Below are 24,471 nucleotides of genomic sequence, written 5' to 3' on the forward strand. Positions count from 1 at the left end.
AATGATCATATCTCATTTATTTGACAACAATACACAAAGTGATTGACTGCAAAGTTTAAGTGAATTGTCTCTAATGTTTATCACAACAAAAACTCAAAACAACAATCTAAAAAGATAAAATGGCATCAAAGGCCAATTTTGGTCAAACAATAACTGAACTTGAAGCTAGAGCTAACAACCACAGTATTCATGAGATACAGCAAGCTAAGCTCTGGTTAACTTGAGTATAATCGTCTTCCAGGACTTCCACTAGGGCGTGGCGACAGTGAGCGACCACGTTGTGCCAATGGAGAGCGTGAGTGTCGTCCTCTGGTGGCAGGCGAGTGTGACCTCCTTGGCGAACGTGACCTGGACCTACTGTTGAGAAACAAACACCTTGCTCGGTATAGCCTTATAGTTCAGAAGTTAGAGTGGGGGAGTAATGGACTAAATCAGTTTTACCAGAACAAACACAGTTTGATTAATCATTTTGATAACACTGTTATAAACGAAAATAGTTGAGCATGTTAGCAGGAAAAGTTTAGCTCTATGAAACTACTTGTTCCTCAAAATTCTTAAAATAAAATGTTATCTGTAATTTACTTAATTCAAAGAAAAATTGAAACAGCTACCTAGTTCGGCGCCGTGGTGAGAGTGAACGGGATCTTCGTGGACGGTTTCTCTGAAGTTAAATCAAATAATGGAACATTTTGTCTGGCTGCATTTGTACTCCTGTGGGAATTTCTTGCTGAAAGCATGCCACTGCACTAAATATGTTAAGGGACTCTAACTGAAAAACTATGGTACCACTATTGCAATCAATGCTTTTTACAGGGTGTTTTAGAAATGCTCTTGTAGACCTTGCATGGAAATGAGGCTACCACAATAAAACATCCTAAAACTTTGTTCATTATGGGCCAAATGGCTCAAAAGATATTAATCTATCTCCTATTGATATCATGAACACAAGTTTAGTAACTAAAGTTACAAAATTAGTCACATGACTAAATGAGCATGGGTGCAAGGCTGGTCAATTAAAACTTCTTTAGACCTTCCTACAATGTCTAAAATGCTTTATAATACTTCACAAACAGCATAAATATCTCTTTAAGCTCAAACTCTTTCTTTTCAATAAATGCACTGGTCTTGTGAATTTCAAAAACCATAAGAGCAAGGCTGTGATATTTGGTCTTTCTCGAGATTTTAATTATGCAAAAAAATTATTATTACTTAAATGCAATGTTTCTCAGACGTAGTCCAGTTGTTTCACTCGAGAGGGCTGCTGGCTTTCAAGATGAAACCTTAAGCAAATCTTTAAGCAACTTGGGACTGGCAGTGTCCTTTATCAGAACTTAATCATTCAAAATGTCAGAATCAAATTCATCACCCTCTTCTTCCTCATCACTCTTGTTATCATCACTGGAATCATTGTCTTAATCATTTCACACATTCTCACAAGGTTCTCCACTAACTGAACACCCACAAAGATCTATGCAGTTCAGCCCATTCTTTCTACACTGGCAACAGTTTGTGCAACATCTCTCCTTAGCACACTTGTATTTTACAATATGAATAATGGCTTGATGTGCTGGCGGGAGATTGGTCCTGACTGAAACCAACAGGTTTCCATCCAGCATCCAACCAAACTTTTTCTGGTGATGGCAGGGTGGGATTTGCTACCATATTGTTATTCCACACCAAAAGATGATTATAGGCTCTTAAGATTGCTTGTTGAAGAGCAGCTTGGGTTGGGGGTAGCCTCTCCAACTGAGCTTGTCTCTTCCTAAATAGCCACCATCAGAACACATCTTGGTTTTGGGGAGACAAAGCTGACACACAGACTTCTCAATTGAAGCCATAATCTCAACTCCAGGAATCACACCTGCACCACCAAGCTCTGAAAGACAATTGACGGTTGCTTTCTCAGCTTCTATGAAAGCTTTCCAGAATATGGCTTTCCTGTTTACCGATAAACAACCAGTGTTGTCTGCCCCAATTAAAGCATAGAGAGAGCAGCTGCTATTTTGGAGCATAAGGCACAAAAAATTGGCTGAAGAATAACTCCTTAATGGAGGTTCCTGCCTGTACCAGTGACAAAGCCAGTGTTCTTACAAAGACTTAAATAACCTCTGAGAGCCAAGATGAAAATGTCTGTGTCAGGAGAATGTATCTGAAGCTCAGTGGCACCTCTGGCTGTAGCATCAACAGCATGTACAATAATCTTTGTGTCTGTCTCCTCTCAGTAGCTTTGGATATTAGAAAAATCTTCACTTGTTACAATGCATTCTAACCTCCATGCTACAACTGCTCATCTTCCAATTAGCTGGCCAAACTTGATGGTCTTCTGGGCATCACCTTGGATAAAAGGCATACCACTGAACAGCTTAAAAAAGTTTCTGCAAAGACTGCTGCCTTAAAAAGAATTTCCCGATTCATACTGGTGAACACTATGACATTATTATATAGAGCATTCATTGTCCCACATTTAGAATATTGTAGCATATTATTTATTGGTCTTGGCAGAGTGCAGGCCAATAGACTTGAAGATGCCAATTATTACATTTTAAGAACATTATTTAAAGTTAAAAATAACAGTTATGAAAGTGTTTTCGAATTAGTTAAATCAAGTACTTTAAGACAGTGTAGGTATTATCAGACATTCATCTTGATATATAAATGCCTTAATTCTATTCGTCCTAGTTTTAAATTTAAGACATGTTGGCTATAATCTCAGGGGTCAATGCAGTAATTTGGCTCAACCTCATTTTAATTCTGAGTGGCTGCATAAATCTTTCTCCTTCACTGCCAGTAAGCTATGGAATAAGTTACCTATGGAAGTTAGGAAAAGTGAAAACATCAAGGCTTTTAAAAAAGCTTTGAAGAAGTTCGACTTAGAATTGCTTTTTTAAGAGGCATGTTTGATAACCGAGCTACCGATAGGGATGGTTAATTAATTAATTAATAATACATCATAGTAGCTATAGTAGTTGGGGATTTCTTACTACACATTTTCAGATTGGAAGGGATGGGTCATAAATCAAATTGTAAAAGATTACAATATTCATACTTTTTATTATATGTTATAACATATTTTCTAGTATTTAGCACGTGCACATTCTTACGAGCTTTGTCATAAGCTCTTTTGTGTTCAATGTGAATAAATAAACTTACATTCCATTGAAAAGGAACAGTTTAAGCTGAAAGAAATATTTATGCTGTTTGTGACACATTATAAAGCATTTTAGGAACTGTAGGAGGGCCCCAAAAAATTTTATTAAACCAGCTTCACTTCCATACTCCTTTAGTCACATGACTAATCTTGTAACTCAGTTACAACACATGTGTTCATGATATCAACAAGGACATAGATTTATATCTTTGGTGCCGTTTTGGTGCTATTTGGCCCATAATAAATGAAGTTATAAGATGTTTTATGTAGTAGCCTTATTTCCATGTAAGGTCTACATTTCCCTTGAAGAGCATTGGAACAGGTTGCAAAAGTGGCAACAAGATTTTTCCAGTTATTTAGAGTCCCCCTAACATATCTAGTGTTGTGGCTTACTTTCAGCAAGAAATTCCCATGGGACTTGAATTACTTACATTTGCTCCTGGACTAATAACTAAATGTAGCTGTTCACAAACATTGTTTATACTCATCCAAAGAAGAAGGTGGCCCCAGAACAAGGCTCTTGATCAGGGGTTTCATTAAGGGCTGGGCACTGGCCAAATTGACTAGTTGTAAGGACGGTTTTGCACACCTGGTTTAACAATCTGGAGGAAGGTTTATCTTATAAAGAAGTTTAGTTTAAAAAGTTTTGCCCACCTGTGAAAACCAGTTGCCCTCCTACTGAAAAAATTAATGAAACCCCTGCTTGATGCAACTTTTCCAAAATTAAATAATACATGAAAAGAAAAATTTTAGATAGAGAGAAAAAGAATAGAACATAGAAACATTTTCAAGGACTAACTTCCAAAGGTCACATGTAGGGATACATATTTCCATATCAGAAGCAGACAACCTTGAGGCGAGCAAATTCTGCCGAGTTTATTTGCCAACCATTAATGATTAAAAGCTCCGATGCATTTTTGCCCAGTCATGGAATCAGGGGTTTAAGCATTATTTTGCTTCAATATATCTAATGACTGCTTTCAAACAGGCCATGTACATTGGTTTACAAGAAGACTTCGCAGGAAATCTATTTAAACCAACCACAGAGAAGTTGAATAAAGGCTGATAGTTTCGAAAGAAACTGTTTGGGGCTGCGTCGGTGGGAGTAACGAAATAATTTGGATGTATCAACAAAGTTGAAATGGTAAATTGGCCACCGTAATGATTACAAAAGCTGACGTTTCGAGCGTTAGCCCTTCGTCGGAGCGAATAGAGGAATTGTGGGTTGTGTGTGCTTTTAAAGGCAGAAAATAGAGTTACGTTATTGGTGGGAGATGGCAACGAGAAAAACATGAATAAATTAGTGGAATGAAAAGCATTCGTTGATCCCTGTGGGATTTAGACTGCCGGTTTGAAAGATGAGCTTTTGTTCAAGATTTTTACAGCTTTCTGTGCCACCTAAGTGCAAGGAAAGACCGCACATTGCCATATGTTGCTTAGAATGGTTAGGTAAATTAAAATGTCTAGTGACTGGTTTTGATGTGTCCTTGTCATTCCTTTCCACGTCTCGAAGGTGTTCTCGGAATGGGTCACCTAGTCTTCTGCCTGTTTCGCCGATGTATATCTTTTTGCAATAAGTGCAAGTTATGAAATAGATTACATTGGCGGAGGTGCATGTGAAGTGATCGGTGATCTTAATGGATCGGTTAGGTCCCGATATTTTATCAGTGTTGTGAATGAAAGGACACGTTTTGCATCATGCACGAGCGCATTTGAAAGTGCCTGGTTGGTCATTAGTCTGAAAAGAACTTCTGACCAAAAAATTGCCTATGTTTTTGTCGCGTTTGAATGAAATGAGAGGAGGCTGCGAAAAGATAGTGCTTGTCTCTGGATCGTTTTGAAGTAATTTAAAGTTTTTAAGAATGATGGATTTAACTGAGTGGTTGTGAGGGTGAAACGTGAGAGTGAATGGAATGCGGTCAGAATCTTCTTTATGCGACGTTTGTAGTGCTGAATGTCCATCAGTAAGTTGAGCGCGGTGGTAACCCGCTTGAACAACGGAAACAGGGTAACCACGTTTATCGAAGAACTGGCACATTGACTCTGATTTGTGGTGGAAATCAGAGTCATCACTACATAAACGACAAAGTCTTAGAAACTGAGAAAAATGAATGGAATTCTTAATGTGAGATGGATGCGAAGACGAATATAACAAGTAATTATGCGAGTCTGTAGGTTTGTAATACACACTAGTGCATAAACCGTTACCTTCAATTGAAACTTTGACGTCTACAAAGGATAAAGAATTGTCAGAAATTTCCCAAGTATATTTCAGAGCCGGGTGAAAAGAATTGACTGGGGTTATGAATTTAGTGAGCTCCTCTCTGGTAGAGGAGGTAGCGCCGATACAGTCGTCGATGTAGCGACCATAGAGTTCAGGTTTGGACCCGTTGTATTGGCTGAAAAATTGATGTTCGACAAAACCTACAAAAAGGTTGGCATAGCTAGGTCACATTTTGGTGCCCATGGCTACACCATTGGTTTGTTTGAAGAAGTTGTTTCCGAATGAAAAACAATTGAGTGTGAGCACTAGTTCAACTAAACGTAGTAGTGTTTCAGATTTAGGTTCCTTAACAGTACGTTGATTAAAAAAATGTTTAAGGCCCAGAAGGCCTTCGCCATTAGGAATGACAGTGTAAAGAGACGTAATATCCATGGTGAAAAGAAGTTTGTTTTGGCCAAGGAAATTAAAGTCTCGATAAATTTGAAGAGCGTGTTGGCTGTCTTTAATATATGATGGTAAAGTTTTGACGATGGGAGCCATAATTTTGTCTAGATAGCTGGAGATAAGTTCGGTAGGGCAACTGCAAGCCGAGACAATGGGCCGACCCGGGTTGTTAGGTTTGTGAATTTTAGGTAAAAAGTAAATACGAGAAGTTCTAGGAGTGGTTATGATGAGATTTTTTGCTGTGGCCGGCAATTCTTGTTTAGTTATGAGTTGGTTGATCGTATTCTTGATGAAGTTTTGATTGCTGGCAGTGAGGTCGTTGTCAATCTTTTGATAAAAAGAGGTGTCAGAAAGTTGCCACAAAGCTTCTTTTTGGTAGAGGTTGGTGCGCCAAACAACGACTGAGCCGCCCTTATTGGCCGCTTTGATAACTATGTCTTTGCGTTTTCTAAGACTTTTTAGAGCCGACCACTCTTCAGAAGAGAGATTAGAAAATTTGGTAATACGTTTGAAATTGAGTTTGTTGATATCATGGCGGCATTTTTGGATAAAATAGTCTAATCCACAGTTCGTTGATCCACAGGGATCAACGAACGCTTTTCACTCCACTAATTTATTCATGTTTTTCTCGTTGCCATTCTCCCACCAATAACGTAGCTCCATTTTCTGCCTTTAAAAGCACACACAACCCACAATTCCTCTATTCGCTCCGACGAAGGGCTAACGCTCAAAACGTCAGCTTTTGTAATCATTACGGTGGCCAATTTACCATTTCAACTTTGTTGATATATCCACAGAGAAGTTGGATATGCACAATTCCCGAGATCTCAGCATGGCTTGTCAGGTCACATGATGTGATCAATACACTAAAACAGGGTTGGGGCAGGAGACGTTGATTTCCCACACACGAGATTACTGTGTGATGGATGTCCTCCCCTGGGGTGGAATGGGTGGGTTAGGACAGCAGGTCCACATCAGCTATTACAGCTGCCAATTAATCAACCTGCTTAAACAAATAAATGAACTTGAAACTTCAAACACATAAACAGGTTGATTTGATTATGATAAAACTTCAAGTCAAGTTAATACAGTCCGACCTCTATTAAGCAGCTACCCCCGAGACTTTGAAAAGTGGACGCTTAATACTTAATAGAGGTACAATTTTAATTGGATAGGAATGGCAGAAAACATGATTTTATTAACTCTATATTGCAAAATACTTTTAAAAAGTGAACATATATGAAGATAAATCCAAAATTCATTGTAACAAAACATCAAGTGCATTTCCAGCCCAGGCATAGTTCTTGCTCTAAAACAGAGGGCACGTAGGGCTTATGGCCCTATGGTTTACAACCGCCTCCCGGTTAGCTCAATGGATAGAGTCCTGGACTGTTGTGCGGGAGGTCGAGGGTTCGAGCCCCAGCCGGACCAACACTCAGGGTCTTAAAATAATTGAGAAGAATTTGCTACCTTTCTATAACATCAAGAAATGGTTAGATATTCTAGTCTTCTCGGATAGGGACGAATAAATGGAGGTCCCGTCTCCTGCAGGGTTGGGGTAGGAGACGTTAATTTCCCACACACGAGATTACTGTGTGATGGATGTCCTCCCCTGGTGGGATTGGTGGGATATAGGGCGCACTTAATTTGGAGCCTCGCTCTGTTGTGCGACCCTCACCACACTCTGGTGAAAGTGATTAAATACAAAATTTCTCAAGAGGCCAACAAACAAAGGAAGAGCTGTTATGAAAGGCAAACATGTAAACAGAGGGGCCGGCTATGGTTTAGAAATTCAATGCGAGTACTGCTTCACAGGAGACGAGTTTTCAATTCAATGGTTAAAATCAAAACTTGAGGAGCAAGGATTTTTGTAGATTTCCAGTACAGTAGTAATAAAGTTTTCCTCTACAGATTTTGGTTGTAACAAAACAGTGGTTCAGCTCTATCTATTGTTAGCTATTGTTATGTTTGTATAACGCCAGATGTGAAAAGTTTGCACGTGTATGTGGCTTGTGACTTGTTATGGTGGAGATTATATTGCAGTTCTTGTTTTCTTGTTGTTATTAGTTATCACCTTATAACATCTGTCACCATTTCCCTTGGAAAGATAATTTGCTGGCCGCTTAATGGAGGTAAAAAACAATGTAAATAGTACACTTGTGACAGAAAAAAGGTGGCCGCGGCTGCTTAATAGAGGAGGCCGTTGAAAAGAGGTATCAAATGCAGCAGTTAACTGAGAAATAAATTGGGACTTCGGAAAGTGGCCGCACAATGGAGGGTGGCCGCTTAATAGAGGTCGGACTGTAGTTGCTATAGATCTTGCCAGGGCTACTTTTGTCCAAACTTCCACCATTCAAATGTTTTAGGCATTATCCAAATGTCAAGTAACATAATCAATGACACTTAATATGAAAAGCATCCAAAATTACTAACAAACCTCTGTCAGCCTTATGCGCTTTCCCAGCAACTCAGTACCATCTAGACGTTTCAGTGCCCTTTGCATGTCATTTAGGGTGGCAAATTCAACAACCCTGAAATGAATCAAACAAGTCAATATATACCACTCTTACCATTTTAGCAAATTAGGGCAACAAAATGCACGAAATACGTGTATGCAATGGTATTACCCTGAAGATAAAAACTCGTATAATACCACACAAAAGTCATCAATATTGGAATGGTGCCTTTTAACTGTGCTACAACAAGCGATGCTTACCCCTCTCCTATTCTGTCTCTATGGCACTGGGTGAAAGTCACTTCCCCTGCTTGACGCATGTAATCTTTCAGATCCTGAAAAACAGCAAAGATATTACCAGAAAGTACAGAAAAAAAGTACTTCCCTTTTCCTGTCCAAAGGAGATGGCAAGTTTGTTTGATTGACTCTATAAAAAAGACATTTTAGCTATTTAAGGGACAAGCATGGTAAAATGGGAATTAGACTTTCAATTTAAGCTGCAAATGCCCAAGAAAATAAACTTGATAATTTAACAACATTATAAGTGCTGAGTATACAAACTGAAATGCAAGATACATCAGTCAGTAAGTTAAATGGAGTATATTTATATAAAAAAGCTACTTATGAGAAACACTGCATTTTGACTGCAGCATTCATTTACACCTGTATGCTAAAGTCAATATTTCAAACCTCTGAGCTGTACAAAAAATCCTTGAAGAACAGAGATACAAACCTTACCTTTGCAAAACTAATTATTAAGACCAAGAACTTCAAATTAAACCGAGATGATAACCAAGGCCTTCATGCCAACCAAATCCCATGTCAGCTTGTTTAAGAACCAAAAGGGTAGCCATGAGTAAACAGGGCCACTGAGCAACCAAGCAACCACACCACGAATTGAATGATCTACACAATCTTAAGACGGCAAGCCAAGTGTCATATTTTATGCCAGGGCCACTAAATTTCCCCTTTTTACGCACAGACCAGGTCATAGATCAGGAATTGATTTCTGCCTAAACCAAGCTCCCATAAAGTACCTTACCACTTAGTACTGTGGCTAAAGATGGAAGAAATGGAAGGAAGGAAGTTACTTCTATGGTACTTAAGCCTACACTCAATTCAGAACTCTTAATATCTAAGACTGGACTGTCACTCTGACTGAAATGTGAAAGTTACCCTTTACTTTCATTTTTAAACAACACTCTTGCATGCTCATTGGCAAAGACTGATTATTAATCGTACTATAGATCACAGTGATGATACAAGGTCAAGCCATGTTTGTAAGGGCTACTACATGTTGTAATTTGGCATTACTCTTGCACTCTATTAAATGTTTCTAAATTCAGGAATCAAGTGTGAACTTCTACTTAGTGATCAATTAGAAATTGACTAAGTTTACAAACTTTGTTCTTTCAAACACTAGCAAAAGGTAAAGCTCACCCACTCATAAAATGAATGAGATTTGAAATTCATCCTAATGGCATTCTTTCTCATAATCGACTCTTTTCATCATTAATGTTTTCCCATTGGGAACATTTTAAGGATTTGGTAGGAGGGCTTCAATGGCAGAAACTGAAAAAAAGATTTGTTGACAGATATGCACATTTGGTCCCTACTAGAAGAGAAATAAACGCTGTTTTGAGACAACACTAGATGCATAACTGCATACCTAGTTTACTCAGGCACTGAAAATAGTAAAATTTAGACCTCAAGCATACATGTACTACATGCTAAAATTTAAAGTACAAGTTAAATTTGCACAGTGACACAAGTGGAAAGCTAAAACAAAAAAGTGAGAACTTTCATCCTTTCACATTCTCTTTACAAATTCTTGAAGCCTTTGTGTGAAACACTTGCTCTCACCCATGTGTTTCTGGGCTTAAAATGCAATTTGTGAGTGAAATCAAACAACCTTAGCCTGGGCCTCCTTAGCAATAAAAACTGCTACAAACTGGAATCAAATTTTTACCATTTTCAATACATCTTTGCTTTAAGTGTTGCTGACATGACAATTCGCGGAAAAACATACTTAGTGGCAGACATGACCAGCAGTGTTTGACACCAATGCTTGCCCCTTTGCCCTGAGCAAGCAAAAAGTCTCTGTTAACAGGTAAAACAACTTCACGACGTTCCCAATAGGGCAATAACAAATTTTTGTTTCAGACTAATGTTTTACAGAATAATCTGATTTGTAAGGAAGAAAGTGACTTGTAATAATAGTGACTGCTAACACAACTAAGATATAAACAACCATACATCTCTTTGCTATCTTATTTATTTGCCAGTTAAATATACATAAACACGTCCATAGCCATAGAAGATATGAACACTTTCATAGCAGCAACGTTTCTCTGCAGGAAAGGAATGTCTGTTACAATGGAACCCAGATTCTATACATCCAAATGCCCTTTTGATATTTTTGCAAAGCATTTACCAAGTTACTACTTATCAAGTGACTGGTGAATATCAACTTATTAATTAACAGTTTGTTATAGCTTTTACTATGTCCTCATTCAAGGACAAAACTTCATGTCACCCATATGTCAAGATTGTCTTGAGGGTCACAAGATGAAATTTAACAAGCCTCCTTTGGGCAACGGGTCCTTAGGGAGTGGGAAACCAAAATAAATTGTGGGCAACCAAAAAACAAAACTGGTTGCCCTAAGAGCAAATTGGCCATAAAGTTAGTGACCAGTGTTAATCCTTCACTATTTTTCAGCCCAACTCCATCTATGTTTACCAGAGTCTGGTAACAGACTTTTGCTTTCTCTGAAGAGGTAATTTTGTTTTTATCAACTGAGTTGATAAAATAAATTGGCCACCATAAAGAGTTTTGAAGCTAACATTTTGAGAGTTAGCCTTTGTCAGAGCAAATGGGTTAGCAAGCAAATTGAAAAAAACAAACAAAAAAACAGGAAGGTACTGACTACTGTGTAAAAAGTTTAGTCGTTTTTATTTCCATTTGCAAGGAACATGAAGATCACTGTTGTTTCCTTAATGTATCGATTTTGACTATTTCCAGTTTCACCTTGTGAAAGTCCAACAGTAGCTACTCAGTTTGTGCAACATTGATAATAAAATGATGTTGAAAACAAAATTCAAAGCAGTGCATTTTGGGACATCTGTTTGATAAAATTTAAACTATTTTGAAAAATCAGCATCTTCAGCTATTTGATAGACAGAATTTGCAGATGAATAACTGACTTGAAAGAAATGCAGTTAGTTTCATTAATTACTTAACAAAGTGCTTGCTGTTTAAGCAAGTCAGTTTTTTGCCTTTAAGGAAATACTTTAAGCAATGTTTTATAGAGTTTAAAAAGTAAACAAATGAATAATTTTATCATTTATAACCAGAGAATGTTACAAAATTAAATAATAGAACATGTAATTAAAAAAAGGTAAATTTTTGAAGAAATATTGAATATTCAAAAAATGACAGAAAACAAAAATATGTTACTGGTGTACAAGCATGTTCTTTTAAGACATAACTGCTGCTTTGATCAATACCATTTATTTGGAACGGGGGAGAGAGCATTTATTTATTTTTTGAGCAATAGCAGAAGGTGTGAAACAAAGTTTTGATGTTTTTTTTTCCAAATACAGTGGAACCCCTCAAAACTGGACGCCCTTGGGACCGGAGGAAATGTCCGGTTTAGAGGGGCGTGTGGTGTACCGAGGTTTTACCCATAAGGCAATTTTATGCATAATGTACTGTCTGACTGTAAGTACCAGTACATGGTACACGAGCACTAATAACCCACATCAGTAAAGGAACTAACAACATGGATCACAAGCAAGCTTTTCAACGTCATTTTATTTAATCTACAAAAAAAATTCAGCATTACACACAGGGTAATATGATCACCACTTTAAATTCATTAGTAGACTTCTTTCTTCTTTAAAATATCACATACAGTTGATTTATCGATCCCACATTTACCGCTTAGAGCCTTCAGTGTTGGTTTAGGCGCTGATTCCGAGCATTTGATCCACTCAATTCTCTTCTCAAACAATAACTCGGTTCTTTGGCATTTCGCTGGTCTCTTAGACATAGTGACGTTTGCCACTTTGTTTGTTTTCACAAGTGATTTCACCCACAACACGACAGACCCCTATTGTTGTCTTCATTCAACCCAACAACAGTGGCACAATTGTCGACTTTAGATTTTTTGCTTCAGAACCGATAGAACAATGAGTAATTAGCTGATGCGCATTTCTCACTTCTGGTTGGGATTTCAAAGCTACATGATTACGATTTTCATTTTAATCATGTTTCAAAATGTGTGATTTGATTTTGGTGGCAAGCTTAAAACTTTCACGTCCAGTTTAACCAGGTCAATTTCTTTGTCAGTCAGGGCTCGAAATTAACGGTAACTCATTAACCAATGGTTAGTAATTTTCAATGTTTGGTTACTAAAAATGTGTCCAACTAACCCGACATGGTTAGTAAAATTTTCCGACATATTAAAAAATTGGAAGACCTCAGGACAGAGAGCACATAGACCGGACTCTCAGAGGAATTCTTAGAATACTCAAGTTGTTTAATCAACTTAAACTCTTATTAGAGAATGTGCAGTGTAGATGTACTGTTTTTGACTATTCATGGTAAACGAGAGGGAAATAAAATAGGTTCATAATTGTCAACGTTTTGAAGATCACCATGCAATTTCAGCTACTCTTTAATTTGTCCTAGTCGTTATTACCAAAATGTTTAATATTTGAGATATTGTAACTTGCAAGCCTGGATACGAAACTTTACAATTTGGTTAGTAAAAAAGATGTCTATTCACCCGAAGGGGTAGTGATCAAAAAATTAAATTCGAGCCCTGTCAATATGTGATTACAGACTGAAAAGAACATCCGGTTTCCGGAAGTGAGGGGTTCCGGTTTAACGAGGTTAAAAATAGAGAAAAATGTAAGACAGATTTTGAAGGCGAAAGAAAGGTCCGGTATAGAGAGGATTCTGGTTTAATGAGGGTCCGGTTTGGAGAGGTTCCACTGTATAATTTTATAGTGAATATTTGCATAATAATGGTAAGAGATGTACTTGAGCAGTGTTTTCACTGAAACAAAATAGGGAAGCATTTAGGAAGAGTGTGCTTGCACATTGGGGGTGCTTATTAGAAAGGGGGCACTTATCAGAATGCGGGTGCTAAATATAATTATTACCATGAGTAATTGACAGTCTTTTTAAATCATCTGGGTGAGAATAATCCTGAAATGACCATTGTTGGTGAAAATTACCAACTGTCAGTGTTTACTAAGAGGAGGTCATTATCAAAGAAAAGTGAGGGGTTGTTTGAGGTAAGACTGCTTAATGTCTGTTCCATTTAACTAATTGGTCATTATGGCCTGTTTGCTGGAAGACCTACAAAGCTCTTGTCAGTCGTGATTGGTCAGTTTTGTCAGTTGCTACTGGTAATTGAAATGTACATGTATCATGTTATCATATTTTGCACCTTCTGAAGTATGTCTGACACTTCTGCATCTCCCTGAGGTGTGTGTTAAGGTTGAGTGTATTTGCATATTTGGAAATATTTTCCTTTGCTTTAATTAGTTTTCTTGGAACAAGATGGCTTCCTACCCCCTTAATGAAGAAGTAGTATCTCTGAATACAAATAATGCAAATCAACCTTGTCTAGAATTTCTCACCTGCCAACTTGCACGGGATGACAAATTTTCCACAGTCAATTTGAATTCAGTGTTATAAGGTGCACCATATCTAAACAAATGTCGAAAACTTAAACTTAAAAAAGGTAGTCAAGAACTAAAGAAAATAGAAAGTGGAAGTCACTGGACAGAGCTGGTCTTGCTTACTGGGATTAAATATGGAATAAAGAAGTTTTTCAAGAACAATGAAAAAAAAGGTTAGACTATGTTTTCTGTCTCTAGCAGGAGACAAAGAAAAAATGTTCTTGAAGTTCAATGTTCCCCCAAGAAATTTGAACCCAGACCCCTGCATCACCAAGAAAAATCCAAAAAAAAAAAAAAAAAAAAGAAAAAGAAAAATCTAAAAGCAAAAATATCTATCGTCTGAGTTGAATGAAGCCTGAACAGTTTTGGAAGACTTGGACCACTTAGCATCTCATAGTGGCTGCTTTCATTAAGTGACCACATACGAAAGAGACAGGTACTGTCAGATCAAAATATTCCTAGAAAAAAAAAAGATGTTTCCATATCTGTGTGTACATGTAATGGGGTAAAGCAAGGAGTTCAATCTTGTTGAAGGTGGAGATTTACCTTGGTGTCTATAAAATTGGGTTTGCCAGTCTTTTCACATCTTAAAATAATAATTATTCACATCACTTCCCAATTAATTAATTGCTCACTAGAAATGTCAAAGTTAAGGCAAACATTAAACACACACTGAATGAAAACTCCTGAATCTCCCATTAAATTAAAACTGATTGCATGTGAAGAAAAGACCATCTACGATTGGAAATGCATTACTGACTTGTCTCGAAACCTGAATCCACCACCTCTTCTCATTCCACTTCCTCCACCACTGCCACCTCCACCCCCACCTCCACCACCTCCACTCCTTGATGTTGGACGGGCATGTTCCACTGTTATTCTTTAAAAGAAAAAAAGGTTTACCCGATATATTTCCCTCAAAAAGCTTTTATTTTTGCAAAACACCAACATCTATTTCACTCTTTCCTTCTAAACAAAATCCACCCACTACAATACCTAAACTTAAGGGTACCAGACATTCACCAGTGTACTTTGAGGAAAAAGTTGTCAGTCCACTATTTGAAGCATAACCACCATCACAGTTGCTACAGTCATAAGTTTATAAAATTCCCTCATTTTCCCTAGGAACATAAATTTCCCAAACAATTTAAATTAAAAGTTTCACAAATGAGTCATGTTGGTGGTCTCCAACCTCCTTTTACAGCCATTCCCACCCATAAATTCATGCTTTTAGCAAGTATCTTACGGGTTATTAAATGCACCTGCACTAGTAAATCTTCTACACTACTTATATTGTACCTGGTGGGCAATTTTCAATATCCCTATTGCTTGCATTCCAATTTTCTTGTTCAGTTTCCTTGACAAAATTTGAGTGCAAAATGACCAAGAGCTGTGTATGTTACATGTGTATTTGAATATACCTTTCTCCCATGAATTCCTTGTGGTTTAGTTCATAAACAGCATCATCAGCATCTTTATAGTCATCAAATTCCTAAATTTTCATTGGCAACATCCAGAATTAAATAATAAATATCAGGGCTTCAAGTTTAGTTTTGTTTCAAATTCCTGATTTTCTAACCACAAGTTGAAAAATGGCGATAAAAAATACAAAGTAACCCCAAGGAAAACCAAACAATGATGATAATGTATTTATAATACTTTATGGAAATGTTAACCTCACCTAACTTTACACCATGGACACTGCATATGGAAAAGTTAAAGTTTCATATAAAAAAAAGTACTGAACACAGGTAACTGTCCATGCAAATTCAGTTGCCAAAGCATTTTTCTGTACTTTCTCTAGCGACTAGTCTAGGAGTAGTCCCCACTTGGAGCAATAAGAACATGCAAGGATTGCACTTGAAAAAGATTGCAAGATGGATTAGCAACAAACGGATGAAAGTGTAACAAGTTACTTCACACCATAGATAAGATTTATATTCTTTGGACAAAAAGCAATCTTTCACTTGTAAAAGATTGCAGGACAGGATCACACTAGTAACTGGATGGGTAAAATTGTTACAAATTACTTGATGTCATAGATGAGATTTGATTTTTTTTTTGGTAAAAACCTATCTTTAATTTAATTTTCCCCTTCACATTGTGCTTATTGGGACCAGCCGTCTGGATAAGAGTTGATCCAATACAAACTGAAATAGATTAAGTCAATTAAATATATACAGGAAGTCATTTGATACAACTTGAGTCATTTCAAATAGCAAAGGAGAAATTTGAATGTTTTCAATCTTCTACCAGCCTGATAAAGAGAGTCCAAGATACCATGATTGTCATGAAAGAGAGTGCATCTGTGAAGGAGTCTAGACCGAGCACCAGAAATATCTTTTTTTGGGCCGTTAAATTCGTGAATTTGCATCCGCCATTACATGACCATGTTCCAGAAGTTGATCGCAGGACTCAGAGGAAGTGACATCAAAGGCTCAACGCAAAAATCTCACATGGCAAAATGTTAAGGAAACATAAAAGAGTGCTTTACTCTATTCTTACAAAAACTAAACAAAAATGACGAGGCATCAATGCGTAATTCAAAGCTGAGGTAATCGTGCAGACCATGCTGCAGGTATTTCTCTGCATTGGAGCCTTGCAAATAGGTCAGAGCAGGAGAAACGGATGCAATTTGGGCAAACTCGCTGAGTAAACTTCAATCCTGCAGGAATATTTGTGATCTGCTTCAAACACTTCTCGGAGGACTGTTTCGAGAGATCTGTGTACTTTGAAGGATCTAGGTGAAGAATTCTGTTGGGTTCAGTGTCTACCATTAAAAAAAAGGATCACAAAAACCCGTCCTGAGCGCGATCTCGACGAAAGTGAAGTCTACAAACCTACACGGGTTTTGTCGCCTTTACATATGAGCTGATCATTATCTGCCTTTGACAACTCTCTGGCATAAAACCTTATACAAAGGAAAGTACTCGGTGAACATTGTAAAGAAGAATGATAAAATAGCCAAAATGAGGAATATTCAAGATTTCTGACCTCAAACACTTTTAAGAGCTGATGAAAGAGAAGAAAAATATAATTGTGTACTCTGACTCTAAAAAAAGCTGGCTTTAATATCAGCAAAAGTAGAACAACCAGCTTAAGGCGCAGAGTGTATAAACACTAAAATGTAGGCTTGCAGCCATAAAACTGAGAAAATGAAAATTTCTTACAAAATCCTCTCAAACTATCAACCCTGTGACAGCCAAGTCAGCATGCCATCAAAGGGTCTCAAATTCATCACAACACCCATGACAAACGAATGTAAAATCAGGCCAACTTTTGCGATATTTATTCACAAGACAAATGCGCCTCTGTTGCACCTTTCATGGACAAAACAAAGAACCACATCTGTTTCTGTCAAATTGAATGCCACCAGTTCAGTCTTCCATCGCCCTTCAGAGCTACTTGGAAAATAATTGTCATAACACAACTTGCAGACTGTATCTAAGCCAAAAAATACTTTGTAACGCAACGAGGTCGTGGCTCTAAAAGAGCTGAAACAAGCTCCGGTTTTAAACCTCACTGAAGCAACACAACAACAGTCATCATGAATAAGACAGAAAAAACAAGAGGCCAAAGTGCAACTCAACAACAGAGTTTTCTTCAAACCTCTCAAAGCACCAGTAGTAAAAAACATGCAGGAAAGGGTTAATGATATCATTGACAAAATGTATTGGGGCAGACAATTGGATGGCTTGGAAATGGCTGTCACAAACTCCCAATATCTGCCTTGATACACAATCAGCCATTGCCGAAAACAATTTTTATGTATCACGCAATAATTTCTTACAAAAAAAAGAAAAATCCCTTACGACAAGCAAAAATACAATTTGAAGGCGATAAAGTGATGCAAACTAAAAAGCCACATGCCATTCTGTGTTTAGCAAAAATTCATCATTTGCCGGTGCAAAACTATCCACAGAAGCTTCAGGTGATTTCTGGGACAATTCATCATCAGACAAAGTTGACATTTCACGACTGACAATAAAACAATTCTCAAAAAAGTAACATGTGTGATTCTCTATGCAGCGAACAAAGAAAGTTGTGACAAAGCAAAGCATAAGTTTGTTGAGCCTTTGACGTCATGATGTTTTCTGCTGTACAATTGCGGGCTCAGCTGGAACATGTTTTCAGCAATGGCGGACAATTTTTGGACAACTTTGAAGCGCTAAAAATTGGTCATCAAGGGTTTGTTTTGAGTTTTTAATGGCAAAAAGGGTTTTAAGTTGACCCAATTCAACATTCTGTAAACAAATTCGCCCAAAATAAAATGGTCAATTTTCGTCTCAGGGGCACCTGAATAGCAAAGGAGAAATTTGAATGTTTTCAATTTTCTACCAGCCTGATAAAGGGAGTTTAAGATACCATGATTGTCATGGAAGAGATTGCATCTGTGAAGGAGTGAACACAACAGCATGTATGACTCAAGAAATGTATTCATGTAAGTTTGATGTCAGTGCTCAATTATTTTTATCAAGTTCAAACTAGAGCATGGGCTGCACAAGCTAGGTGACTACTCTAACACGTAAATGTTACATTTGAGTTTTGAATTGGCCACTTAACTTGCAAAAGACTCACTTTTCTGCCTCTGTTTTTTGATTTTGGTTTATCAATTAAACATCCAATTACTCCTTCACTAGTTTGTATTGAAACAAGTGAAGTTGTTTTGAAGTGACTATCTACATGTGCGTGGATCGAATCAACTTCTGTCGAAACAATCCTAAACCGTGCTTATCCAAATGTAAAATTTAATCGCCCTGTGGTACATGGACTAATCTAGACCCTTATATATGTATTAATTTTTTTTCAAATCAGAGAAAACCGCTCTTCATAGTTCGTCTTTGCTCTCTTTTTGTTGCACATTCCATTAAGAGTTAACACGTATCTTGAATACATCTTCTTTATCAAGGTTTCCTCTTCATCAGTTGGGACCCTCTCTTGATGAGAGCGAACTTCTGAAATGTCGTTCTCCACATACGTTCTGGCGCACTGATTGAAACTACAGCTGTCCTTCCTCTGAAGCTTCCACGTTTGTTGTTAATTACTCGGTTCGCCTAAGAAATTAGCCATTGTTCGTAGGCTTATTCCTTGTTACAAAACAGAAACGTAACCTACCAGTGTTTTTTTGAGGCACTTAGCGGAGCACTGAAAGAACTGAATACTTTAATGCACTGGAAGAGTTTATGCATAGATTCAACGTGAGCTGAAGACATACAAAATTTATACCGCATAAAAGGAGCTTCATCATTATTAACTTCTAAACGCTTACCACAAAGCCAAATCCATTCTTTAAATTTATCTCTCGTATTCGTCCAAATCCACGGAAAAACTTCTCGACGTCTCTCTCTTTGCAGTCTCGAGGTAGTCGACCGAGAAAGACTCTCGGAGCTCTGTCCCTGCTCATAGTTAGCTTCCACCTCTATTTGTCGATTCTGCAAAGAAACGCGGCGAAGAGAGGAAACCTGTTTGATTAATCGGCAGTATATCCCAGGAAGCCTTGCGATACCTCATTGCGCGTGACTTGTCAGCTAACAAACACCACATTGGTCGCGGGCTCACTAGTAGAAAATCTTCATCTGTCTGATTGACGACGATATTCAGTGGAAAAAATGGAAGAAAACTAACGTAAATTTTTTTTTAGCTACACATGCGATATTTTTGTAAATGAGTGAACTACCACCCGACGAGGTATGTATAGTTCCTTATCAAGACCCATGTTTGGTGATCTTAGTCAAAGATCCAATGTGAGTTTTATGTTTAACACAAATAGATCTAACTCTGACGCTCATTCGCGCAATGAAAATATTTTGAACTGTCATGAGTGTCAAAACGCGATTCCAGTACATCAAAACTTCACTCCCAGATTTGCATTTGTTTTAGTAATGGTGAAAAGCGACAGTTTTAGGGAATGTTTGATATGCTCTCTCAATGACTTCGAAATCATCTCTTCTTAACGGTGATGTAATTTCAGCCAGTTCTGATGCTGACTTAATGATAGGTCATAATTATTATCTTCGTGTGCTTCTCAGCATAAAGACCATAACAATCACTTTGTTGTTCCTATCCCATATCATGGAATATGCCACTTCATAATAAACATAGCCTGCAAAAGTGCAGAGCGTTCCAGAGGAAGATGGTTTGCATCATGAACTGAGATTAATTTTAGGTCAAAAATTTTCCAAAACGGGTCTACATTAAAAACACAACGCAGCAACTATATTTTGTACTGATCAATAGATCCAACCAGGAGTTTTTGTCTCAACAATGAAAGAACAGTCTTTTCATACACTTAACATTACAAGTTATGATGTGCAAGCAGGATAGAACTCTTTAAACAAATATCATGCACTTACAATGGAAATGTTAAGCAATAGTCAGATGAAAAGTGATGTACAAATGGGAAACACTGGAATTTGACTGGGCCAGGTAAAGGAAAAATAGAATGGCAGCATCTAAACTTGAAAACATTTGCATATGAAAATTTGATACAGACAGGATATTATGTTGTATTGCTTTTGTAGACTGCCTCTAGTGCAGGTGGTTACCATCATTTTATATCTTTCCGTTACTTTTTGGAAACTTCCAAGAAAACTCAAGAAGTGAGATGGACAAACTTCCGAGGGTTCATTCAGTTGACTTATACTGTAGTCTCCTTTGTAGTCATTGATTGGTCTCACAATGTGTTCTCTCCCCAGTTCTCTGCCTCAGCGGGAGACAGAGCATGCTGCTTGATGAGACCAAAAAACAGCTGTGAAAGAGACTACTTTAACTGTTACAACACAAATTTTGGCAAAAACAATTGATAATTGTTGTCGTATCAGATACAGCATTTCAAGGAAAAAGTATACAACAGAAGTACACTATACAATGAATATATGAAGTCCATATATTTTGAACTATGGTATTAGATACATATGATGCACGATCCTTGCAGTAGAGAGCGCTATTTATGCAATAGCGAAAATCAGACCTGAAAAAAATCAGGCCTGTACGGGATTCGAACCACTGACCTCTGCGATACTAGTACAGTGCTCTACCAAATGAGCTAACAAGCCAACTGGGAGCAGGCCGTTAAGTTGATTAACCAACTTAACGGCCGTTGATTAACCAACTTAATGGCCTACTCCCAGTTGGCCTGTTAGCTCATTTGGTAGAGCGCTGCACTAGTATCGCAGAGGTCAGTGGTTCGAATCCTGTACAGGCCTGAGTTTTTTTAGGTCTGATTTTCGCTATTGCATAAATAGCACTCTCTACTGCGAGGATCGTGCATCATATGTAGAAGTACACTACATACCCACGAAATATCACTTGCTTGGAGGAAGGGCTAATGCTCAAAACATCAGCTTTGAAACTCATAGTATTGTATTGTAATCTTTATTTAGACACGATCAATTCATCAGCCTATAAAAATACATATCACATACCCTAAGATATTTAAAATTAAAACTACATACTATAACACTAAAGCTGTTTTCCGTGAATGCCGTGCGTTAGACTTTAAAAATGTCATTGATCTTACGTTTAAATAACCCCAGAGACTCTGTGTTCCTTATATCCCGTGGTAAACTGTTCCATAATGTGGCACCATTGTAGCTAAAGCTTTTTCTGTAATAATTAGTGCGCGGTAGTGGAACATTAAGCTTATTTTCAGAGTCCCTGAGGTCATAAGCAGAGTCACGCCACGTAAACTTTGAATATAGATACCTTGGAGCTAGCCCGTGCAGACATCTAAACATCATGGTGGCTTTATGGATTTCCTGCTGGCGTGCAAGATTTTTCCACCCTAAAAACTCGAGTAGCTCAGTTACATCAGCATCATAGTTAGAGAATGTCAACACACGGGCTGCTCTATTCTGCAATTTCTGCAGTTTGTGTCGTAGCGTTTTCCCACAGCTACCCCAAACAATGTCACAGTAATGAAAGTGAGGTTTTACTAAAGCTTGGTAGATGAGATGTAAGGTTGATGCTGGGATCAGGTGCCTAATTCGCTTTAGGGCCCCGATACCAGAGGCGATCTTTTTCGTTAGTTTTTCGATGTGACTATGCCAATCGAGTTTATTGTCTATTATTACACCAAGCGATTTTGTAGCTGAAACCTGGCTCACTTGAGTATTGTTCATTCTAATTGTTGGTGAAGCTGTGAGAGTATTCAGTCTCTGCCTCGACCCTATTAGCATGAATTCGGTTTTAGTCATGTTCAACGTGAGTTTGTTCGCTTGTAGCCAGTTGAAGACGTTTTCTAGGTCTTCATTTAGACAAAACTGAAGGTTCTCAAGATTACTTCCCGCATATGTGAGGTGCGTGTCATCGGCATACATTCTCGGTTTACAATTTGATAAGCAATTTGGAAGATCGTTGATATATAATAAGAACAATAATGGACTGAGGATGGTCCCTTGAGGGACGCCTCAAGTCAACGAGTAGCTACTGGATAGCGACCCGTTGACAGAGCATTTTTGTGTTCGGTTTTCCAAATATGACTGAAACCATCTGAAAGATTTTCCATGTATACCATAATAGTTTAGTTTCGATAGAAGGATCTGATGATCAACAGTGTCAAAAGCTTTTTTCAAATCTAGAAAAATGACTCCATTGATTTTCTCGTTATCAATATTATATGCCCAAGAATCTGTCGCTTCCAACAAAGCTGTTACAGTTGAATGATTAGCACGAAACCCTGATTGGTTTTGACATAAAATATCGGGCTCTTCCAAATAGGCATATAACTGTTCATAAACTATCCTTTCAAACACCTCCGCCATTATTGGAATCACCGATGTTGGGTGGTAATTGTTAGCATCACCGTGGTCACCCTGTTTATAAAGAGGGGTAATCCTTGCATATTTCCAGTCGTCTGGGAACGTCCCTTGGCTAATAGATTGATTGAAAATATCACATATCGGCACACAAATGAGATCAGCACATTCCCTGATAAACCTAGCAGATATTTTGTGAAGGCCTGTTGCCTTTGACTTGTCTAGTTTATTTAAAAGTGAAAATACTTTAGTTGGATTGGTGGGTTGGAGCTTAAACCGTTTATCTGTTGCGGTAAGATATCTTTGATAGCTACCACTATCACAATTTATCTCACTGGCAAGTTTTGGACCAATATTAGCAAAGTGGTTATTGAATTCGTTTGATAGCTCCAACGGATTAGTTATCGTTAATCCGTTCACTTTTAGTGACACCACTGGCGTTTTCCCAGATTCTCGAGAAGTTAGCTCATTTATAGTCTGCCAGGTCTTTCGGGAGTCGCTGGTTTGCTTATTAAAACTATTTTGGTAATAAGCTTGCTTAGCTGAGCGTATTTGCTTATTGACTATATTTCTTTGTTTCTTAAATAATGCCCAATCGTTAGGATCATTTGTCTTGCTAGCTTTGATTTTTAATATGTCTCTATTATGCATAAGGTCTTTCAATTCAGAGGTAATCCACGGAGAACTCCGTGAACGAACGCGCATCGTTTTCAGTGGGGCATGTTTGTCAGCGATAGCCAGAAATGTACATTTCCATTGCTGCCACATCACGTTTGGGTTGGAAGACTCGTATACATTATCCCAACATTGAGATAGAATATCATAACGAAACTTTTGGCGATCGAAATTTCGGAAATTTCTGTATGTAATAGAATTATGTCCGTTAGACATCCCATTTAGGGCAAGTTTTCTATATACATACACCATGCTATGATCACTTATTCCGATATGACAAACTCCCGAACATGCAATCTTATCCGAGCAGTTGGTATAGATTAAATCAATTAGAGTTGATGAGGTGGGTGTTATCCTCGTCGGTTCAGAGATAAGCTGCTCGAGTCCGTAGACATCAGCAATACTCCTTAATTTGGATGTGTTATTGTCATATCGAGTCGTGATCATGTCACAGTTCATGTCTCCCAGTACAAAAAATTCTACATTTTCACTATCCAATCTCCCAATTAGGGATTCAAAAGGTGAAAAAATGCCAATAGGAGAGTCAGGTGGTCTGTACCAAGTAACAATCACAAAAGATTTTGAATTTGGCTTATGGATTTCCAAGCAAAGATTTTCTAGTGTATCCATGTGTAGGTCATTTCGTACTGTAAAGTTGATTGAAGTTTTTACATAGAAGCATACCCCTCCACCGCATTTTGTTAGTCTATCGTGGCGAACTATTTCGTATCCCGGAATACGAACTTCTTGATCTCGAATACTCTCGTTCAGTTTCGTTTCATTTATGGAAACAATATCGATATCATTGTTTGCTAATATGATTCTTAATTCGTCTATATGAGTAATTAATTGATTAATATTGAGTGATGCCATTCTAAAACCGCGCAAAGGAGGCAATATTGAGACAGATTTTTCGGCCTTTTGGTTGTTTAATTGATCCCGCACGGCATTGACGGACAGCACATTATCTCATTCTAGGTGCGATTTAAAATGATTATAAAACTGCTCATTACCTTTAAAATTTAAGTGCAGTCCACCTTTGTTGAGTCCACTATGAGATATGTTCTCATGATGG

The 24,471-nt window shown here is 37.8% G+C and overlaps 2 protein-coding genes across 3 annotated transcripts in view; one reads left to right on the forward strand and one right to left on the reverse strand.

Annotated features, from left to right (window-relative positions):
- Positions 1–19,442, reverse strand: LOC111321523 (serine/arginine-rich splicing factor 6-like). Its single transcript, XM_088729492.1, has 8 exons — positions 19,235–19,442; positions 15,387–15,457; positions 14,726–14,845; positions 13,924–13,993; positions 8,533–8,606; positions 8,254–8,347; positions 612–661; positions 1–357 (listed from the first exon to the last, which is right to left on the reverse strand). The coding sequence occupies exons 1-8, from the start codon at positions 19,367–19,369 to the stop codon at positions 216–218; spliced, it is 756 nt and encodes a 251-aa protein (XP_088585618.1). The 5' UTR covers positions 19,370–19,442; the 3' UTR covers positions 1–215.
- Positions 19,443–19,495: 53 nt separating this feature from the next.
- Positions 19,496–24,471, forward strand: part of LOC111321521 (ubiquitin conjugation factor E4 B) — a 31,276-nt gene continuing 26,300 nt past the window's right edge. For both annotated transcript variants that reach the window (XM_022924428.2, XM_088729490.1), the window contains exon 1: positions 19,496–19,653. In XM_022924428.2, coding sequence (XP_022780163.2) covers positions 19,630–19,653 — 24 coding nt within the window. In that variant the 5' untranslated portion in view covers positions 19,496–19,629. The remainder of the gene's footprint in view (positions 19,654–24,471) is intronic.

The sequence above is a fragment of the Stylophora pistillata genome, chromosome 8 (genome assembly GCF_964205215.1).
Source record: "Stylophora pistillata chromosome 8, jaStyPist1.2, whole genome shotgun sequence".
Lineage (NCBI taxonomy): Eukaryota > Metazoa > Cnidaria > Anthozoa > Scleractinia > Pocilloporidae > Stylophora > Stylophora pistillata.

Bases quoted from the DNA above. Each gene is read 5' to 3' on its own strand.
- LOC111321523 (XM_088729492.1), bottom strand. From the start codon at position 19,369: ATGAGCAGGGACAGAGCTCCGAGAGTCTTTCTCGGTCGACTACCTCGA. The intron at 13,994-14,725 runs GTCAGTAATGCA...ACATTTGTTTAG, and splicing joins GGATTCAGGTTTCGAGACAA to ATATGGTGCACCTTATAACA. The intron at 358-611 runs GTAGCTGTTTCA...GTTTCTCAACAG, and splicing joins TCACCACGGCGCCGAACTAG to TAGGTCCAGGTCACGTTCGC.